The sequence below is a fragment of the Ceratotherium simum genome, chromosome 2 (assembly GCF_057802395.1).
Source record: "Ceratotherium simum simum isolate JZ-2026a chromosome 2, ASM5780239v1, whole genome shotgun sequence".
Taxonomy (NCBI): domain Eukaryota; kingdom Metazoa; phylum Chordata; class Mammalia; order Perissodactyla; family Rhinocerotidae; genus Ceratotherium; species Ceratotherium simum.
Window position 1 is genome coordinate 41,054,021 of NC_141901.1, and position 16,537 is coordinate 41,070,557.

Here is a 16,537-nt window from a genome sequence, read left to right on the forward strand (position 1 = left end):
TTTGTGTAAATAGTTTTACAAAAGTATTATTTTCATGAGATGCACTACTCAAAATGGGATTACTGAGATAAATTATGTTCAGTTTTCCGGCTTTTGTTGCGCTTTGAGAGATTTAAGTCTTGTTTGAAGGAAGGAAGGAACTTGGCTTATTGGAGAGAATAGGTGAGATGAGAGTCAGCTGTGGGAAATGACCTGTGCAAAGGCACTGAGGAAAAAAGTATGTTATTTAAAAACTTAAGACTATGCTTTATTGGAACAGATTCTTATAGTGCTGAAAATCTTAAGTTTTCACCAGAGATATGAGTTCAGAGTTGGGAATAAGTGTCTGATCCATTTTTTTTCTTAGATGAAGCAGATGATGATGATGATCCAGAATATAATTTCCTGGAAGATCTTGATGAACCAGACACAGAGGATTTCCGCACTGACCGGGCAGTGAGAATCACCAGTGAGTCTGTGTTTACTATGAGTCCTGCTCTTGACTGCTCCACATCTACCTTTGTTTACTTTGTAGATTTTTGAGGGTGAAGTTTGCAGCCCATTTAAGTTAAGACATTTAAGCTTCCTCTACCCATTTATTTCTATAATTCTTTAAATTTATGTATATATTCAGGAAGCCTATCAGGAATATTATATATTCCACAGTCATGTATTGAGTCCAACATTTGGCACAGATTGTACTTGGATACCACAATGAATAAGATATAGCCTCTGCCCTGTAGGACATCAGCTTAGTAGGGGGATACAAACAGAAAAAATTATAATACAAAGTGATAGGGGCTGTAATAGTTTGTGTATAAGGTTTGTTAGTAGCCTAAAAGAGGGTATAATCTCCTAGTGTATGGTATGGAGTAGGGTGGGAGGGGTTAGGGAAGGAGTCACAAGATGAGATGTCTTAATCTTAGTTTTGAAGGAGGAATAAGAAATTTTTGGCAAATGGGGCCAGAGAGGGACATTGCAGATAGATATATGAGCATCTGCAAACCACGGAATGGTGAAACAACAATAAATGTGTTCGGAAAATAGTAAGTAGTTTGGTATAGTTGTGTGAGTGAATGGTGGTAGAAAAGAAAGCAGTGTTCAGATCATGGAGAACCTTGAATTTGAGTTTTGATCTGTCAAAAAGTAGAGCTCAAAAGAGTTTTAAGCAGGAAATCAATAGGGAACTGATTTGTATTTTAGAACTATCACTTTGATTTAATACCGGTTTAATGTATTGATTTGGTGGATAAAGAGAGCAAGATTGGAGGCATTGAAAACAATTAAATAACTTGGCTTGAGTCATTTGTTTTAAAAATTACTTTGTCAATGATGGAAAACATATATTTCAGAAACTGTTGATTTTTTTTTTTTTTTTTTTTAAAGATTTTATTTATTCAGTTTTTTCCCCCCAAAGCCCCAGTAGATAGTTGTATGTCATAGGTTCACATCCTTCTAGTTGCTGTACGTGGGACTCGGCCTCGCATTGGATGGAGAAGTGGTGCCTCGGGGCGCTCCTGGGATCCGAACCCGGGCCGCCAGCATCAGAGCGCGCGCACTTAACCGCTAAGCCACGGAGCCGGCCCAGAAACTGTTGATTTTTATTGTGTATGCATGACCCTGTATAGTACTGGAATAGTATACACAACATAGTGAAGGTCAGATGTTGGCCCTTGATCAGGTTATGGAGAAAGCTTTATAAGCATCTAAAAGTATTTATTATATACCTAGATAATGCAATTCTTTGTGCAAAGAGAATTATGTAAATACGATCCTTGAGGACTTATATTCTATTTTGTTGCTTTATTTCGTCTTTCATCTTGTTTGTAAGATTAGAATGCCGTTTTCTTTATGAAGATCTTCCATTTATTTTGGTATGTTATGATAAATAAGATTAGGGGAAACGTTGAAAGGAAAGCACTAGAAAGCAAGGAGAAAGTGTAGAATGAAAAGGCTTGAGGATTTAGGCTTTGAGAAAACTGTGAAGGAGGATCTAGGAAGGTAAGGGGAAAACCAAGAAAGTCTAGTATCAGAAATCAAGGGAAGAGTCTTGCAGGAAGGAGTGACTGATCCACAATGTCATGTGCTGATAATGAAACATTTTCTGCATGAAGCGGAAAAGTAGGAGACCTCATTTCAGTTCAGCTCTTGGCCTGGAATGCACTTGCCTCTCCTTTTGTTTGTTACTTGCTCATGGGTTTTGTATTGTTTATTGTTGCAGAGCCAACATTTTGCACAATGCTGGCAATATTTGCCAATCAAATAGTGAACTTTTCTGGGATGCCTGAATGAAGGGCCATCCTTTCTAGTCATAGAGGTCTGTGATCAGAAGTAAAAACTAGGATAGAATTTTAATTTTGTTCCTACTGCTTGTCCTCTTGTGTCTGATGTTATCATATTTAAGTATAATCCCTTTAAGAGAATTTATCCTTACATGGATGACAAAAATTTAAAAGACATAGAATCACAGAATTTGAAAAGCTTCATGCAGTCATATATTTTCCTCCCCCTTGAGTTTGTTTACAACTTCTCTGATGTGCCTTTTAGTCTCTGGATACCTCCAGTGACAAGGAGCTCATCAATTCTGCAATTCACACTACTATAGTGTATCCTAATCTTGAACGCCTCCTCAATTAAAATTTTCTGTTCTGTGGTTTATTTTGGTGAGGAAGATTGGCCCTGAGCTAACATCTGTGGCCAGTCTTCCTCTATTTCATACATGGGATGCCTGCCACAGCATGGCTTGATGAACGATGCATAGGTCCGTGCTAGGGATTTGAACCTGCAAACCCTGGGCCGCCAAAGCGGAGCGTGCGTACTTCACCACTATGCCACCGGGCTGGCCCCCAACATTTTCCTTTTTGAACCTAAATCTACCGTTAATAGTCCTATTTGTCCTCTGTTGCTAAAAAATGTAATTTTCTTCAAAATGTGCATAGTAAAATATGTTTCTTTTCCTGTTTTTTCTTTCCCTTGCTAAACATACCAAGTTTCTTCAGTTCTCTAAATACCATAGTTTCCAGACCTCTCACACCCAAGGGATCCTACTCTGGATTCTAGCTTTTATTTAAAAAAAATTGTTTTCCCCATTATATTTTATTATGAAACATTTCAAACATACAGAAAAGTTTGAAAGAATTGTGTAGTGGACACCCATATACCCACCATCTAGTTTCTGTAATTAACTTTTGATATATATTCTTTATAATTCATCTATCTCTCTATTCATCTATGAATCCATGTTTTTTTTGATGCTTTTCAAAGTGAGTTGTACATATCAGTATACTTCACTCCTAAACATCTCAGCATGCATATCATGAATGAGAGCTCAATATTTTTTTACAATTTCTCTTGTTAGGTAAATTTATACACAATGTATTACACAAATCTTAGTGTACCATTCAATGAGTTTTGACATACTTACACCTCTGTAACCCAGACTCCTATCAGAATATAGAATTGTCACCTCAGAAAGTTCTCTCATGCCTCTTCAAAGTCAATTCCCACACCATCCCCCCAGAGGCAACCACTGTTCTGATTTTTTCCATCATGGACTAGATTTGCCTGTTTTAGAACTTCATATAAATGGAATCATATAGTATGTGCTCTGTTGTGTAAGCCTTCTTTCACTCAGCATAATATTTTTGAGATTCATCCATATTGCACGTATCATTAATTTGTTCCCTTTTATTGCTGAGTAGAATTCCATTGTATAAATTTACCAGTTTGTTTATTTTTTATCTATCCCCAGGTGTTGATGGACATCTGGGTTCTCTCTAATTTTTGGCTATCTTGACTAAAGCTGCTCTGAACTTTCTTGTGCAAGCCTTTGTGGATGAATATTCATTTCTCTTGGGTCAGCTATCTAGGAGAGGAATCACTGTTCATAGGGTCGATGTATGCTTAGTTTTATGAGAATTACGAGACCTTTTTCCAAAGTGGCTTTCCGTTTTACATTCACATTAGAGTTCCAGTTGCTCGATATCCTCACCAACATTTGGATTTTATCTTTTTTTTTTTTTTTAAAGATTTTTATTTATTTATTTTTCCCCCCAAAGCCCCAGTAGATAGTTGTATGTCATAGCTGCACATCCTTCTTTTTTTTTTTTTTTTTAAAGATTTATTTATTTAGGGCCGGCCCTGTGGCTTGGTGGTTAAGTGCGCGCGCTGCGATGCTGGCGGCCCGGGTTCGGATCCCGGGTGCGCAGCGAGGCACCACTTCTCTGTCCAGCCTGAGGCCAAGTCCCACATACAGCAACTAGAAGGATGTGCAGCTGTGACATAACAACTATCTACTGGGGCTTTGGGGGCAAAAAATAAAAATAAAATCTTTAAAAAAAAAAAAAAAAAAAAAAAAAAGATTTATTTATTTATTTTCCCCCCAAAGCCCCAGTAGATAGTTGTATGTCATAGTTGCACAGCCTTCTAGTTGCTGTATGTGGGACGCAGCCTCAGCGTGGCCGGAGAAGCGGTGCGTCGGTGTGCGCCCGGGATCCGAACCCGGGCCGCCAGCATCAGAGAGCACGCACTTAACCGCTAAGCCACAGGGCCGGCCCTGCACATCCTTCTAATTGCTGTACGTGGGACTCGGCCTCAGCACGGCCGGGGAAGCGGTGCGTCGGTGCGCGCCCGGGATCCGAACCCGGGCCGCCAGCAGCGGAGCGCGCGCACTTAACCGCTAAGCCACGGGCCGGCCCAGGATTTTATCTTTTTAATGCCCTTTTAAGAAGGGCTTTTATAGAAATGATCACAGTCCTCTAGACATAGTCTGACACTGCTCTGGTTTAGTGATATGCTTGCCTTCTTGGATATGAGCACTAATTTGCAGCAGCAGTGTCATCTTGAACTTGAGGTCAACCAAAACATTCACATCTTTTTTGGTTAATTGTTTCTGAGCCGTGTCACCTTTTCATGCACTTGAGAAACTGATTTTTGAAAATCCTAAGTGTAAGACTAAATTTATCCCCATTATATTCCATCCAATTAGTTTGAGAAAACGTAAAATTTTGAATCTGTCATCAGTTGGTCTGGCAATCCTTTCCAGCTTTATATCATTTACAGATTTGATGAGTGTGTTTTCTAGGTCTTCTAAGTCACTGATGAAGTTGCTGAATAGTTCAGGTCCAAAGCCAGGGTCCTGTGACACACTGCTGGAGATTTCTCTCTTGGCTCCATTCGGTAGGATAGACCAACAAACTATGAATTTACCTTATTGTAAAATCATCTAGCTCACATTTTATGTATGTCTTCCCACTAGAATTTAAGCTTCATGAGGGTAAGACTGTTTAGTTCTGTCTTGTATCCCAAGTATGTAGAACAGAGATTGAGGCATAGTTCATGTTCAGTAAATGTTTTTGAATGAAAGAAAGATAGGTAGATATGAGGATTTTATCAAATGCCTTGCTGAAAACAACATACATGGTCTCTTGGAATTCTGCTTTGTTGCAAAATGAAATTAACTTGTGCCAGCAACATACTCTTTGGCTTTTTTGCAGAAAAGGAAGTGAATGAACTGATGGAAGAGCTGTTTGAAACTGTGAGTAGTGATCCTCGAGTGAGAACTCAGATGGTAATAGTGGATTCTCCAGCAAGCTCTGCCCTTTGGTCCCAAGGCCCCTCCCTCCAGAAGGTGGTCTGACCAAGCCAATTCCCCTTTCAGTCCACTCAGGAGAGAATTTTGCTAACTAAAAAACTTTAATTATCCATATGTAGGTTATTAGCAAAATTTTCCTTGCAAACTTTTGGATGGCCTCCGCGATTAGCATTTGTTGCATCCTTAAAGATTGCAAAATAGTGTTAGATTATTCTGAGCATAGATAGTTACCTTATTCATAAATTTGTCTCTTGAAAGATATTTCCTATCATTTTGAGTTATCTGTGCTCTGTCCTTACCATTGCAAGTGGGCTGATTGAGAGACTTTTTTCCTGGCATAATAGTTATCCCATGTGTGGGATTGTGGGAGCCCTGAGGTGAGAAAGGTTCTGATGCAAGCTTTTTCTGGGTGCCAGCATTATTAAAGTTCTGTAAACTATAGTCTTGACGTTCCCTGCTCACTGCTGGAGTGACTTTCACGTGCCCATTCCTCAGGAAAATCCTCCTTTTCCTTTGCCCTCAGTTCCAAGATGAGATGGGATTCTCCAACATGGAAGATGATGGCCCAGAAGAGGAGGAGCGTGTGGCTGAGCCTCGGCCTAACTTTAACACCCCTCAGGCCCTACGGTAGGCTACCACTGAGACTTAGAATGGAGGAAAAGTGTATGTCTGAAAAGGTTTTCAGAAATTTTGGTTAATAATTTCCCATCCCTAACTATCTGCTGTTACTGATCTAAAGATGCAGAGCCCTGTGCAAGTGTTAGGTGCCAAGTGAATGGATCTCCTTATTATGGGGCAGTGCAGCTATAGACCGAGCTGTATCTGTTTGGGAAGGGAGAAAAAACAGTAGCTGGCATCCACAGCAGCTTCTCCAGATGAGTGGTGCTGGAGAGGTGTATAGGACTCTATGTGGCCAGCCACAGAAACTACCCAAAATTGTAATATCCAGTATGTCCCTTTTGTTTTCCTTCTTCGCCATTAACATCTAGTAAATGTTAATGGAAGTTTGTTAGTCACCTAGGCATTAATTGAGCAAACCATGAAGCACCTGCTGTAATGCCCTGGAGTCTGAAATGTATGTACTGCCATCTTCACATAAAGTTGGCACTTACGTTGCTCCACCCGGACAGTAGAGGCTTTAATTTTTTCTCCTATTTTTGTGATGGATTTACATAAACCATCTGTACTTTAATCTGTTATTATCCATTCTGAATAGTGGCATACAGTTGTTAGATGATTGGCTAGAGGTCAGAGTATGGTTTGTGCCGTGGATGGAGCAAACAAAGCAAAGAGACCCATGGCCTCTAATTAGCCCAGTGTTTTAATTAACAGCATTGCCTAATTAGAGAACTTGGGCTCCATCTGAAAGCAAGACCTTCAGGGAACTTGCAATTTAGTGAGAAAGACAGGGTTTACTAACCAATGTGTAGAAACCAGGAATATCAGTCATATTCCGTTACAGTAAATACCATAATATAACTATGAAACTCAAGATTTTCTTGTCTTTTTTTTTTTTTTTTTTTGTGAGGAAGATCAGCCCTGAGCTAACATCCATGCTAATCCTCCTCTTTATGCTGAGGAAGACCGGCTCTGAGCTAACATCCATTGCCAATCCTCCTCCTTCCCCCGGCCCCCCACAGTCCCCCAGTAGATAGTTGTACGTCATAGTTGCACATCCTTCCAGTTGCTGTATGTGGGACACAGCCTCAGCATGGCCAGAGAAGCAGTGCGTCGGTGCGCGCCCAAGATCCGAGCCCAGGCCGCCAGTAGTGGAGCATGCGCACTTAACCTCTAAGCCACGGGGCCGGCCCCAAGATTTTCTTTATCTCAGCTTTATTGAGGTATAATTGACAAATACAGTTGTAAGATATTGAAAGTGTACAACGTGATGATTTGATATACGTGTACATTGTGAAAGGATTCCCCCTTCGAGTTAACGCTTCTGTCACCTCATATATTTCCTTTTTTTTTTTTTGAGAACATTTTCAGGATTTCTCTATCAAAGAGAGTCTGTATTTGATCCATTTATTTTAAGCCATAGTTCATAGAACAAAATTCTGGTATAGCAGAATGGAATCATTCCTCCTGGGAACTTCTTACAATGGGATTTGATCTATAAACATATTTCAGTTCTACTAATCAACTCTTTCTATGAATTTTTTAAATTTGCGAATTATATAACTTCTTTAAAATCCTTGCTCAAGGGGTCGGCCCGGTGGCATAGTGGTTAAGTGCACACGCTCTGCTTTGGCGGCCTGGGGTTCGCATGTTCCGATCCTGGGCACGCACGGACGCACCGCTTGTCAAGCCATGCTGTGGCGGCGTCCCACATAAAGTAAAGGAAGATGGGCATGGATGTTAGCCCAGGGCCAATCTTCTTCAGCAAAAAGAGGAGGATTGGCATTGGATGTTAGCTCAGGGCTAATCTTCCACACACACACACACACACAAAATCCTGTTCAAATTCAGTTACCTTCTGGTATTCGGTGATCTGTTTGGGCTGCTCCTTCTCTTGCATTTGGAAATGCCAACCTAGTTCAATCTTTGACTAAGTATCATGGAGAAAGTGAGATATCTGTGCTTCCCTTACCAACTATCCAAGTAATACTTACTAAAATCAAGTGTAGGCTATTTTTGCATTATTTCCTTTTTTTATGCTTCTGTTCTTCTGTTTCTCTGCTAGTAGTGCAGATAATCAAAGAGTTTTCAGTTCTCAGTAAAGATTGTTCAGAGGACAGTCCCATGTCTTTAAGGTTTTTACCCTGTTCCTGCCCATACTTGCAGTAAATACTGTAAAAAGAAACATAATCTTTATCCACAGAGGCTATTGGAAAAAGTTATCATTTAACTATTACTACAGTATAGAGGATTTCTTGAAATAGGATAACCCGCTAGTCATAGCTACTTGAGCAGGTCTTACCCTGATTGCATGGGTATCAACTAGTGCTTAATATTTAAGTGTATTGTTCTGCCTCTACCTCAGAACTAGCATGCTAAGTATTTGGATTCTTGCTTCAGCCCTGGACACAGTTCTCTCTTTTAGGAGGTAGGGGTGGGAGGGTAGGGTTAGGAAACTCAGAGAGGGAATTCAGAGCGCTGAAAGAAGATATTTTCATGGAGGCTAGTAGGGTAATACTTGAACCAACTTCTCATTATTCATCTAAACTACCATGTATTTTAGTATATTCCCTTTTTGCTTCATGCTGGTAAGTCTGACGTTTTAAGAAAAGAAGGCAGGGTAGCCTGAATGGATAGGATTGGGAGAATCGGAGAAGCTAGACCTGGGATGAGAGTAATGGGTAAATTAGAGAACAAATGCTGTACTTTGAGACGATTCTATATCACTGTTAAGAACAAGTCCCAGGGCTGGCCCCGTGGCTTAGCGGTTAAGTGCGTGCGCTCCGCTGCTGGCGGCCCGGGTTCGGATCCCGGGCGTGCACCGACGAACCGCTTCTCCAGCCGTGCTGAGGCCGTGTCCCACATGCAGCAACTAGAAGGATGTGCAGCTATGACATACAACAATCTACTGGGGCTTTGAGGGGAAAAAAATAAATAAATAAAATCTTTAAAAAAAAAAAAAAAAGAACAAGTCCCAGATTAATGTGAATATCAGTATGATGCAAGAATGACAAGTTCCCATTAGCTCCTTGACTGCTTTGTTATCCAGAGGTTTCTTTGCTCCCAGATTTTTGTTTACTTTCCCCTTCATTTGTATATTACTTAGAAGACTGATTGTAGAAGAAGGGGGTGGGGACAATTCAAAATCAGCTTATTTGAATCTATGCCAACAACTTTGGGGAAAGATTGGGATAGGCTAGGAGTTTGCCTGTTGGGTAAAGTGAGATTTGGGGATTAGCAGTAGATGGAAATTATTCGAACTCTCTTAGCCCGCCATTAGAAGGAATTGGATTTGTTGTGGACCTAGGGAAATGTTCAAATTCAGTCATCTCCCTGTTGGGAATAGGTTTGAGGAACCACTGGCCAACTTGCTAAATGAGCAACATCGCACAGTGAAGGAGCTGCTCGAACAGGTGAAAATGAAGAAATCTTCAGCCAAACAGCAGCAGGAGGTAGAGAGGGTTAAGCCCCAGAGTGAGAAAGTTCAGCAGACTCTGATTCTAGACCCAGCACAGAGGAGGAGACTCCAGCAGCAGATGCAGCAGGTAAGACTCTTCTTGGTCATGTTAATATTGGATCATCCCATGGCCTGACACTGAAGCCAAAAATGAGCAGCTTTGTAACAAGTCAGGAATAAGTGCCTTGATGCTCACTGAAACCATAGGACCACAGGATCTTCACATCAGTTAGGACCTTGAAAGGTCATCACGTTCATATCCTCATGGCTCAGGCAAGAATGCATGTAAGGGCCCTGATAGTATTCAGAGTTATAGATTTCAAAGAATCCTTAGTAATCTGTTCTGAATTTAACAGCTTCACTGCTAGAGTAGTTTTTTCTTCTTTCTAGTTGTAGTCCCTCTGGTTTGAGGTTAAACTCCCCTCTGGTGCTGTCATTTTGCTGAAGGGGAACACATCTGATACGTTCATACCTGGATACAGTGGTGTTCTTATAGTCTCTCCAGAAAGCGAAACTTGTGTGAGAAAGTTGCATACATCTTGGTATGGTCTTTTGGGTTCCTGAAATGACAACATCATAATGTGTCACTGTATTATTTTCTTTCCCTCCCCAGCATGTTCAGCTCTTGACGCAAATTCACCTTCTCGCCACCTCCAACCCCAATCTCAGTTCGGAGGCCAGCACCACCAGGATATTTCTCGTAAGGTTCCAAATATTCCCAAGACTTCAGTATGCAATTAGCTTGGCAAGTCATTTTTCACAGATATTCACCCATCATAATCTACATTTATTCTCTCCTGCGTGTTTTGGTAGCTATACCTATTGCTTCCTGTGCTTGCTGAGAGAATGTAAGCCACTGATTCCCCTGGAAGGACAAAGTGTGTTCAGTTTTCTTAAGACTATTCCTCTGACTTTTTTATTGCGTCCTCTTCCTCATCTTTAGATCCACTCTGACTTCTTAGGTTTTTGTACTTCTGTTCTTTTTACTGAATTCATTATCCATTCATTAGGCTCAATATCAGTGTTTGTGTATAAAATTAATTTTTTTCATGATGTTTTGAAGTATTTTGGAGGAAGGGCTTTTACTTTTGAAATTTTAAATGGTATAAAAATTGCCCCTGAACTTTTGGGCAGGTAATGATGATATTCTTTGCTTCTTGGGTAAGTCTTTTTGGAGTTTGAGTAGTATAGTTAGCTAGTAGTCCAAGCTTCCTTGGTAGTCAACAGGGTGTATTCATCTCTTACTGTGTTCAGAGGGTCATGAGAAGTACTTTGTTCTAGGTGTTATTCAGAGAAACCAAAAGACAGAAAATTTAAAAAGTAGTGGCTCTCACTCTTGAGCACCTTAATTCTAGCTGGGGAGATAGACCATACATCCAAAAGACTGAGGAACACTCAGGCTAAGAATAAAACAAGAACAAATGAGTGTATCACAAACTCAATCCCTGAATATCTGAGGACTCAGCAAAAGAGTCTTAATGGAATAATGTTAGTTATAAAAGACTTTATGATGATTTTTACCTGTTTTTATCCTATAGTAGGAAGGACACTTTAACTCAGAGGCTAAGGGCTACTAGTATTAATTGTTTGGAACTTAGATCTCCTTTGTGTCCTATTTTCCCAGAAAGAGCTGGGAACCTTTGCTCAAAGCTCCATCGCCCTTCACCATCAGTTCAACCCCAAGTTTCAGACCTTGTTCCAACCCTGTAACCTGATGGGAGCTGTGCAGCTCATTGAAGACTTCAACACACATGTCAGCATTGACTGGAGTCCTCGCAAAACTGTCAAGAAGACTGGTAGGGGACAGATGTGTCCACTTCAAGTTTTTACTTGCAGTGAGGAGTGGGAGTCTTATCCCATAGATAATTTCCTAAGGATAATTTCCTAGGGGTAGAGGAGCCAGGATATTTGTAATTTCTTCCTTCTTTCTTTTATCCTCCTTTTGTACTCATTATCTAAGTTCTAGAATTCCATGATAATATTTGGGCTTAAGTAAGAGATGGAGACAGTGGATAGAACAGGGTTGTCGGGGGTAGAGATATGGCACTCAGTGCTAAGAATTGGACTTAAATGGATATGAGGGTAAGCATTAGGAGGGGGATCGGGACAAAGTGGGATCTGGTAAAGAAGGAAGTCAAGTGGTAGAGTTGGGTCGTGTTTTGGTTTTTACTCTCTTCTTCGTTAAGATCATTTTATTTCTCATAATGATTGTAATGGTTCCTCCATTTTGAATGAAGTGTTAATTTGGGAGTAAGGCATAAATTAGAGGTGTTGGACATTTGCCATGTTCAATATTTTAATGAAATTTGCAAGTTTGGTTTTTATCTTGCATTGATTTAGTATTTCTTGAGAAAATATTTGCTTTTCCCTTAAATCAGATGTTTGCTTCTGATTAGTTTGCTGGTTTAGCAAATTAGTTGTGGTTTGCTCTGGATTTGGGTTTGTCTTTGGATTTGATTTTAAATCCCTGACTCTTATAGTTAAATTGAATATAAGTGCATTCTACCATAGACACTGACCTCAAACTGCTTTGTTAGCTATATGTTGGTAATGAAAACTTAATTTAACACCACACTCCAGTAATAACTTACAATATAGTGTCCTGTGTTTTTCTTCTGGGGATATAAAAATAATGTTTAGGGAAGGAGAAATTTGGATATAGTAGTGCTTGTCTCTGGAAAGGCAGAAGTGCCTGCAATTGAGAGGCTTAGACAGAAAGACAGAAATGAATGAGACTCAATTGTCTCATTCCTTTTATGGTTTTTTTGTTCTCAACCTCAGGAGGAATCTGGGAGAACTTAATGAAAGTTAAGTAAGAATCAAATAAAATAAAATTTGGAATACCAGATTTGTGAGGGAGATTAAAGAAGTTGAAATCTTATCCTGGAAGAAAGAAAGCATTGTTGAAGGTCACTTATCTTTCAAGGATTTAAAGGGGGAAGGAGGTAAAAATTTTTTGAGTATACACTATGTGCCAGGTGCTACTAGGTACTTTATAAGTGTCTGTGTTACTCTGTGTGTTGTGTGTTCCACACAGGAAAGAATAAGAGAATTAACTTTTAATAGCATTGAATGGGACTCCCTTTAGGCATGTGGTAGGCTGAGAAAGATTGTGAAAACTTTTAGGGGGAAGGTGTGTGGGTGGGAGGGCATCAAGTTAGGTAGGGGCAGCTCTATCTAAATGCAAAAATGCGTTCGGCAGCTTGTGTGAAGCCCTCTTTTGTTCTAGAATTTCGTTTATCACAGATTTTTTTTCTTACAGCCTATGAATTTCCCTGTTTGCCAAAGCAAGTGGCTTGGATCCTGGCCACAAACAAGGTTTTCATGTATCCAGAGCTACTTCCAGTGTGTTCTCTGAAGGCAAAGAATCCCCAGGATAAGATTTTGTTCACCAAGGCTGAGGACAAGTAAGGGTTTACTGTGGGAGAACAAAAGCACCAAATATCCTCATGAGAAGACCTAGTTCTTTTTCTGGAGGCGTTTAGGGGAAATAAGGCATATACAATAAGACATGGACACCAAAGACAAAAAGAAAAGCAGTGTAGATGGGCACAGTGCTGTAGTATGTGCTTGTTCCTGCAGTGCCAAATACTGGCCTTCTGGGGAACGACATGCACATTTTGGAAACATTTTAAATTGCTTTTTGTCTTTTATTTATTGTAAAAAGCAATCTAGTAATACTGTTAGAGGAAATTTTTCAAAGGAAAAATTTTTGTATCCATTATCCTTACCACCCTAAGACAATGACTTTTCTTTTTGCATTTCTTATCTAATTGTTGGCAATTTAAAGTATAATTTTGTTTTGCTTTTTTTAACCTAACATCTTCTTGAAATTGTTTTTCTATGCTCTATGCAGTAACATCCTTCTTTTTTTTGTTTCTGTATATTATCTTTTTTTTTTTTTTTTTTGTGAGGAAGATCAGCCCTGAGCTAACATCCGCTGCCAATCCTCCTCTTTTTGCTGAGGAAGACTGGCCCTGGGCTAACATCTGTGCCCATCTTCCTCTACTTTATATGGGACACCGCCACAGCATGGCCTAACAAGCGGTGGGTTGGTGAGCGCCCAGGATCCTAACCTGTGAATCCCAGTCCACCGAAGCGGAGAGTGCACACTTAACCGCTTCACCACCGGGCCGGCCCTTCTGTATATTATCTTTTAAAGCAATATTTAATGGCCCTTTTATAGTCCTTTTATTTGCCACTGTTTTTTGTTTTTATTTTTTCCCTTTCTTGTTTTGCTGTTGTAAGTGAGGCTTCACCAAGGATGTTTGTACATAGAGCTTTTGAAAATCTTTCAGGTTTCTCCCTTTGGGTAAATTCCCAAGAGTGAGATTATTCCATAAAGGTTATGAACGTTTTTATGGCTCCTAATATGAATTGCCCGACTGCCATCAGCAGATATGTACATAGGTAACCGGCATTGTATATGTCATGTTGGGGGGTAGTGTTGGTGCTGATTTACTGTGTCTAACATGGTGCTCAGCACTCATTTTATATTTGTTTTATTAGAACCATTCTCATTCCTTTGTATTCCTTTGAACTTCGTTTGTATTATTAGTATAAAGCTCATCATGATCTGACATTTATTAGTGATTTATGCCTAGTTTTTGTTCTTCCCACTTGATTGTAAACTCCTGATTGAGTCTTTTTCATAGTACTTATTAGCACTCAGTAAATATCTGAAATTATCTGTTGAGTAGTCATTAACTTATACCAGAATTAGATGTAGAAAAAGTGGATTGTAAAATGTGGAGTTAGTCTGGGGAGGCTTTTTAGAAGAATGGACTGTGAAGTGAGTTAGTGTCATTGCTCCTTTCTCAGTTTGTTGGCTTTAGGACTGAAGCACTTTGAAGGGACTGAGTTTCCTAAGCCTCTAATTAGCAAGTACCTTCTAACCTGCAAGACTGCCTACCAACTGACAGTGAGGATCAAGAACCTCAACATGAACAGAGCACCTGACAACATCATTAAAGTAAGTGCTTCCTGCATGCTCCACCTGGGGACCTCACCTTTTTCCTTCTGCTTTAGTCTCAAGGAAGAGAGGGACCTTTTATCTAAGGCTTATTTTCCCATTTGTGCACTAGATTCATGCCCCTCTTGCCTTTCCAGGGACACTGATCCGTTATTTTCTTCTGGAGTATCATCTTCCTCTGTTATGGATATTTCTCCTGAATATAAAATTGTTTGTCTTAAAATATTTTTTGAATCTGTGTTTTCCTCTAGCCTTTTATTTTCTCTTTCTTTTACTCTAACCTCTTAAAAGGGTAGATGACACTCCACTTACATCCTTCTCCTTAACTCTTTTTATTTAGATATTTATAACGAAGTTATAAAGTATGTACTTTAAAGAGGCAAATGGTTTAAATGGTTTAAAGAGTCAAATTGTTCTATGAGGCTTGTCATGAAAAACAATATTTTTCTCCGTATTTCCTGCTAACCAAGGTTTCTGGGGAGATGGCGCATTTACCTCCATATCTAGGTGGCATGCTTATAATTGCTACCACTTGATGTTTTGGATTTACGCCTTATTTGTTAAACTTAAATCATAGAAGATGAAGACTTACCTCTCTCTGCACTCCCATAGTCCCAACACAAACAAGCATATCTTCTGTCCTCCGATTTTCTCTATTATATTTCTCTACTATAATTATATCACAGTTTTGGTTAGATCGTATGCAGGGTTTACATTATAAACACTATGTACATGCTTCTCACAGTTGAGCTATGTAGTGTATCAGGATTACTTTGCTTTTCCTGCTGAACATTTTGTTTTTCCTGGAGTTAATAAATGTATTTTAGGGGGTGGGTGGGGCTTGGTTTTATGATGTATATATTACCAGTTCAACACTAAAGTTTACTTCAGTTTTATAAATCTCTTATAAGTGTGTTTGAATGTTTTAGATGTTCTATCATTTTCATCTTCCTAAGGAAGTCTTTCCCTGAGCCCTCTGATGCTATTCCACTCTAAACGTGTTACTCTCTCGGCTTGCTGCACTAATGTCGTCCAGGGCTTTTTCTTCACTGTCGTCCTGGGGATTCCTTTTGCCTCTTACTTGTGTTGGATCCTCTTACTTCCTGACCCACATCTTTTTTGCTTTACTTCCTTGTTTTAGTGGAGCACATCCTAGTAGCATTCTGAGGAAGAGTGCTTTGAGAAACAAATTCTTAGATTTAAACTGTGTATATTCATGGTCTGTAGATTGTACCAATATCGATTTCCTAGTTTTGCTATTGTACTGTATAGCTGGTTTGTATATATAACTATTGTTACTCTGTAACATAAGATCTTTCCATTGGGGGGAACTGGATGAAAGGTACATAAGACTTCTCTGTACTATTTTTGCAAGTTCTTGTGAATCTATAATCATTCAAACTAAAAAGTTAAAAAATATGTCTCTATTCTGCTCTCCCCTTTTAGTGGGTCCATAATTCTAGGTTGGATATCATTTTTATGAGAAACTTTTAAGGGCCTGGCTCCATTTTCTTCTAGTTTCTAGTGCTGCCTATTTAGAAATTTGATGCCATTTTGACTCTTGAACCTTTGGGGGATACCTGTTTTCCCCTCCCTCTGGCAGCAGGTAGGATTTTTCCTTTGCTCCAGTGTTTTGAAATTTCATGATAATATACCTTAGTGTGAGTCTAGTTTCACTGCTTATGCATGGCACTTGATAAACCTTACTTTGCAAACTCATATGTTCCAGTATTGGGAAATTTTCTTGAATTATGTATTGATGGTTTCCTCCTCTTCATTTGCTCTGGTCTCTCTGTCTGCAGTGCCCAGTAGTCAGATGTTAGACCTCTCAGGCTGGTCTTCTCTTCTTGTCTTTTTGTTTCCCATCACTTTGTCTTTTTGTTGTACTTTCTGGGATTTGACTTTAGCTTTTTCTTCT

The 16,537-nt window shown here is 39.6% G+C and overlaps 1 protein-coding gene across 6 annotated transcripts in view; it reads left to right on the forward strand.

The window, feature by feature from the left end:
* The window catches only part of LOC101397523 (GON-4-like protein), a 75,528-nt gene that overhangs the window by 39,845 nt on the left and 19,146 nt on the right, over positions 1 to 16,537 (forward strand). For all 6 annotated transcript variants that reach the window (XM_014791972.2, XM_087441951.1, XM_087441948.1 and 3 more), the window contains 8 exons: positions 347 to 448; positions 5,475 to 5,515; positions 6,096 to 6,199; positions 9,537 to 9,735; positions 10,261 to 10,347; positions 11,272 to 11,443; positions 12,910 to 13,054; positions 14,469 to 14,619. In XM_014791972.2, coding sequence (XP_014647458.2) covers positions 347 to 448; positions 5,475 to 5,515; positions 6,096 to 6,199; positions 9,537 to 9,735; positions 10,261 to 10,347; positions 11,272 to 11,443; positions 12,910 to 13,054; positions 14,469 to 14,619 — 1,001 coding nt within the window. The remainder of the gene's footprint in view (positions 1 to 346; positions 449 to 5,474; positions 5,516 to 6,095; positions 6,200 to 9,536; positions 9,736 to 10,260; positions 10,348 to 11,271; positions 11,444 to 12,909; positions 13,055 to 14,468; positions 14,620 to 16,537) is intronic.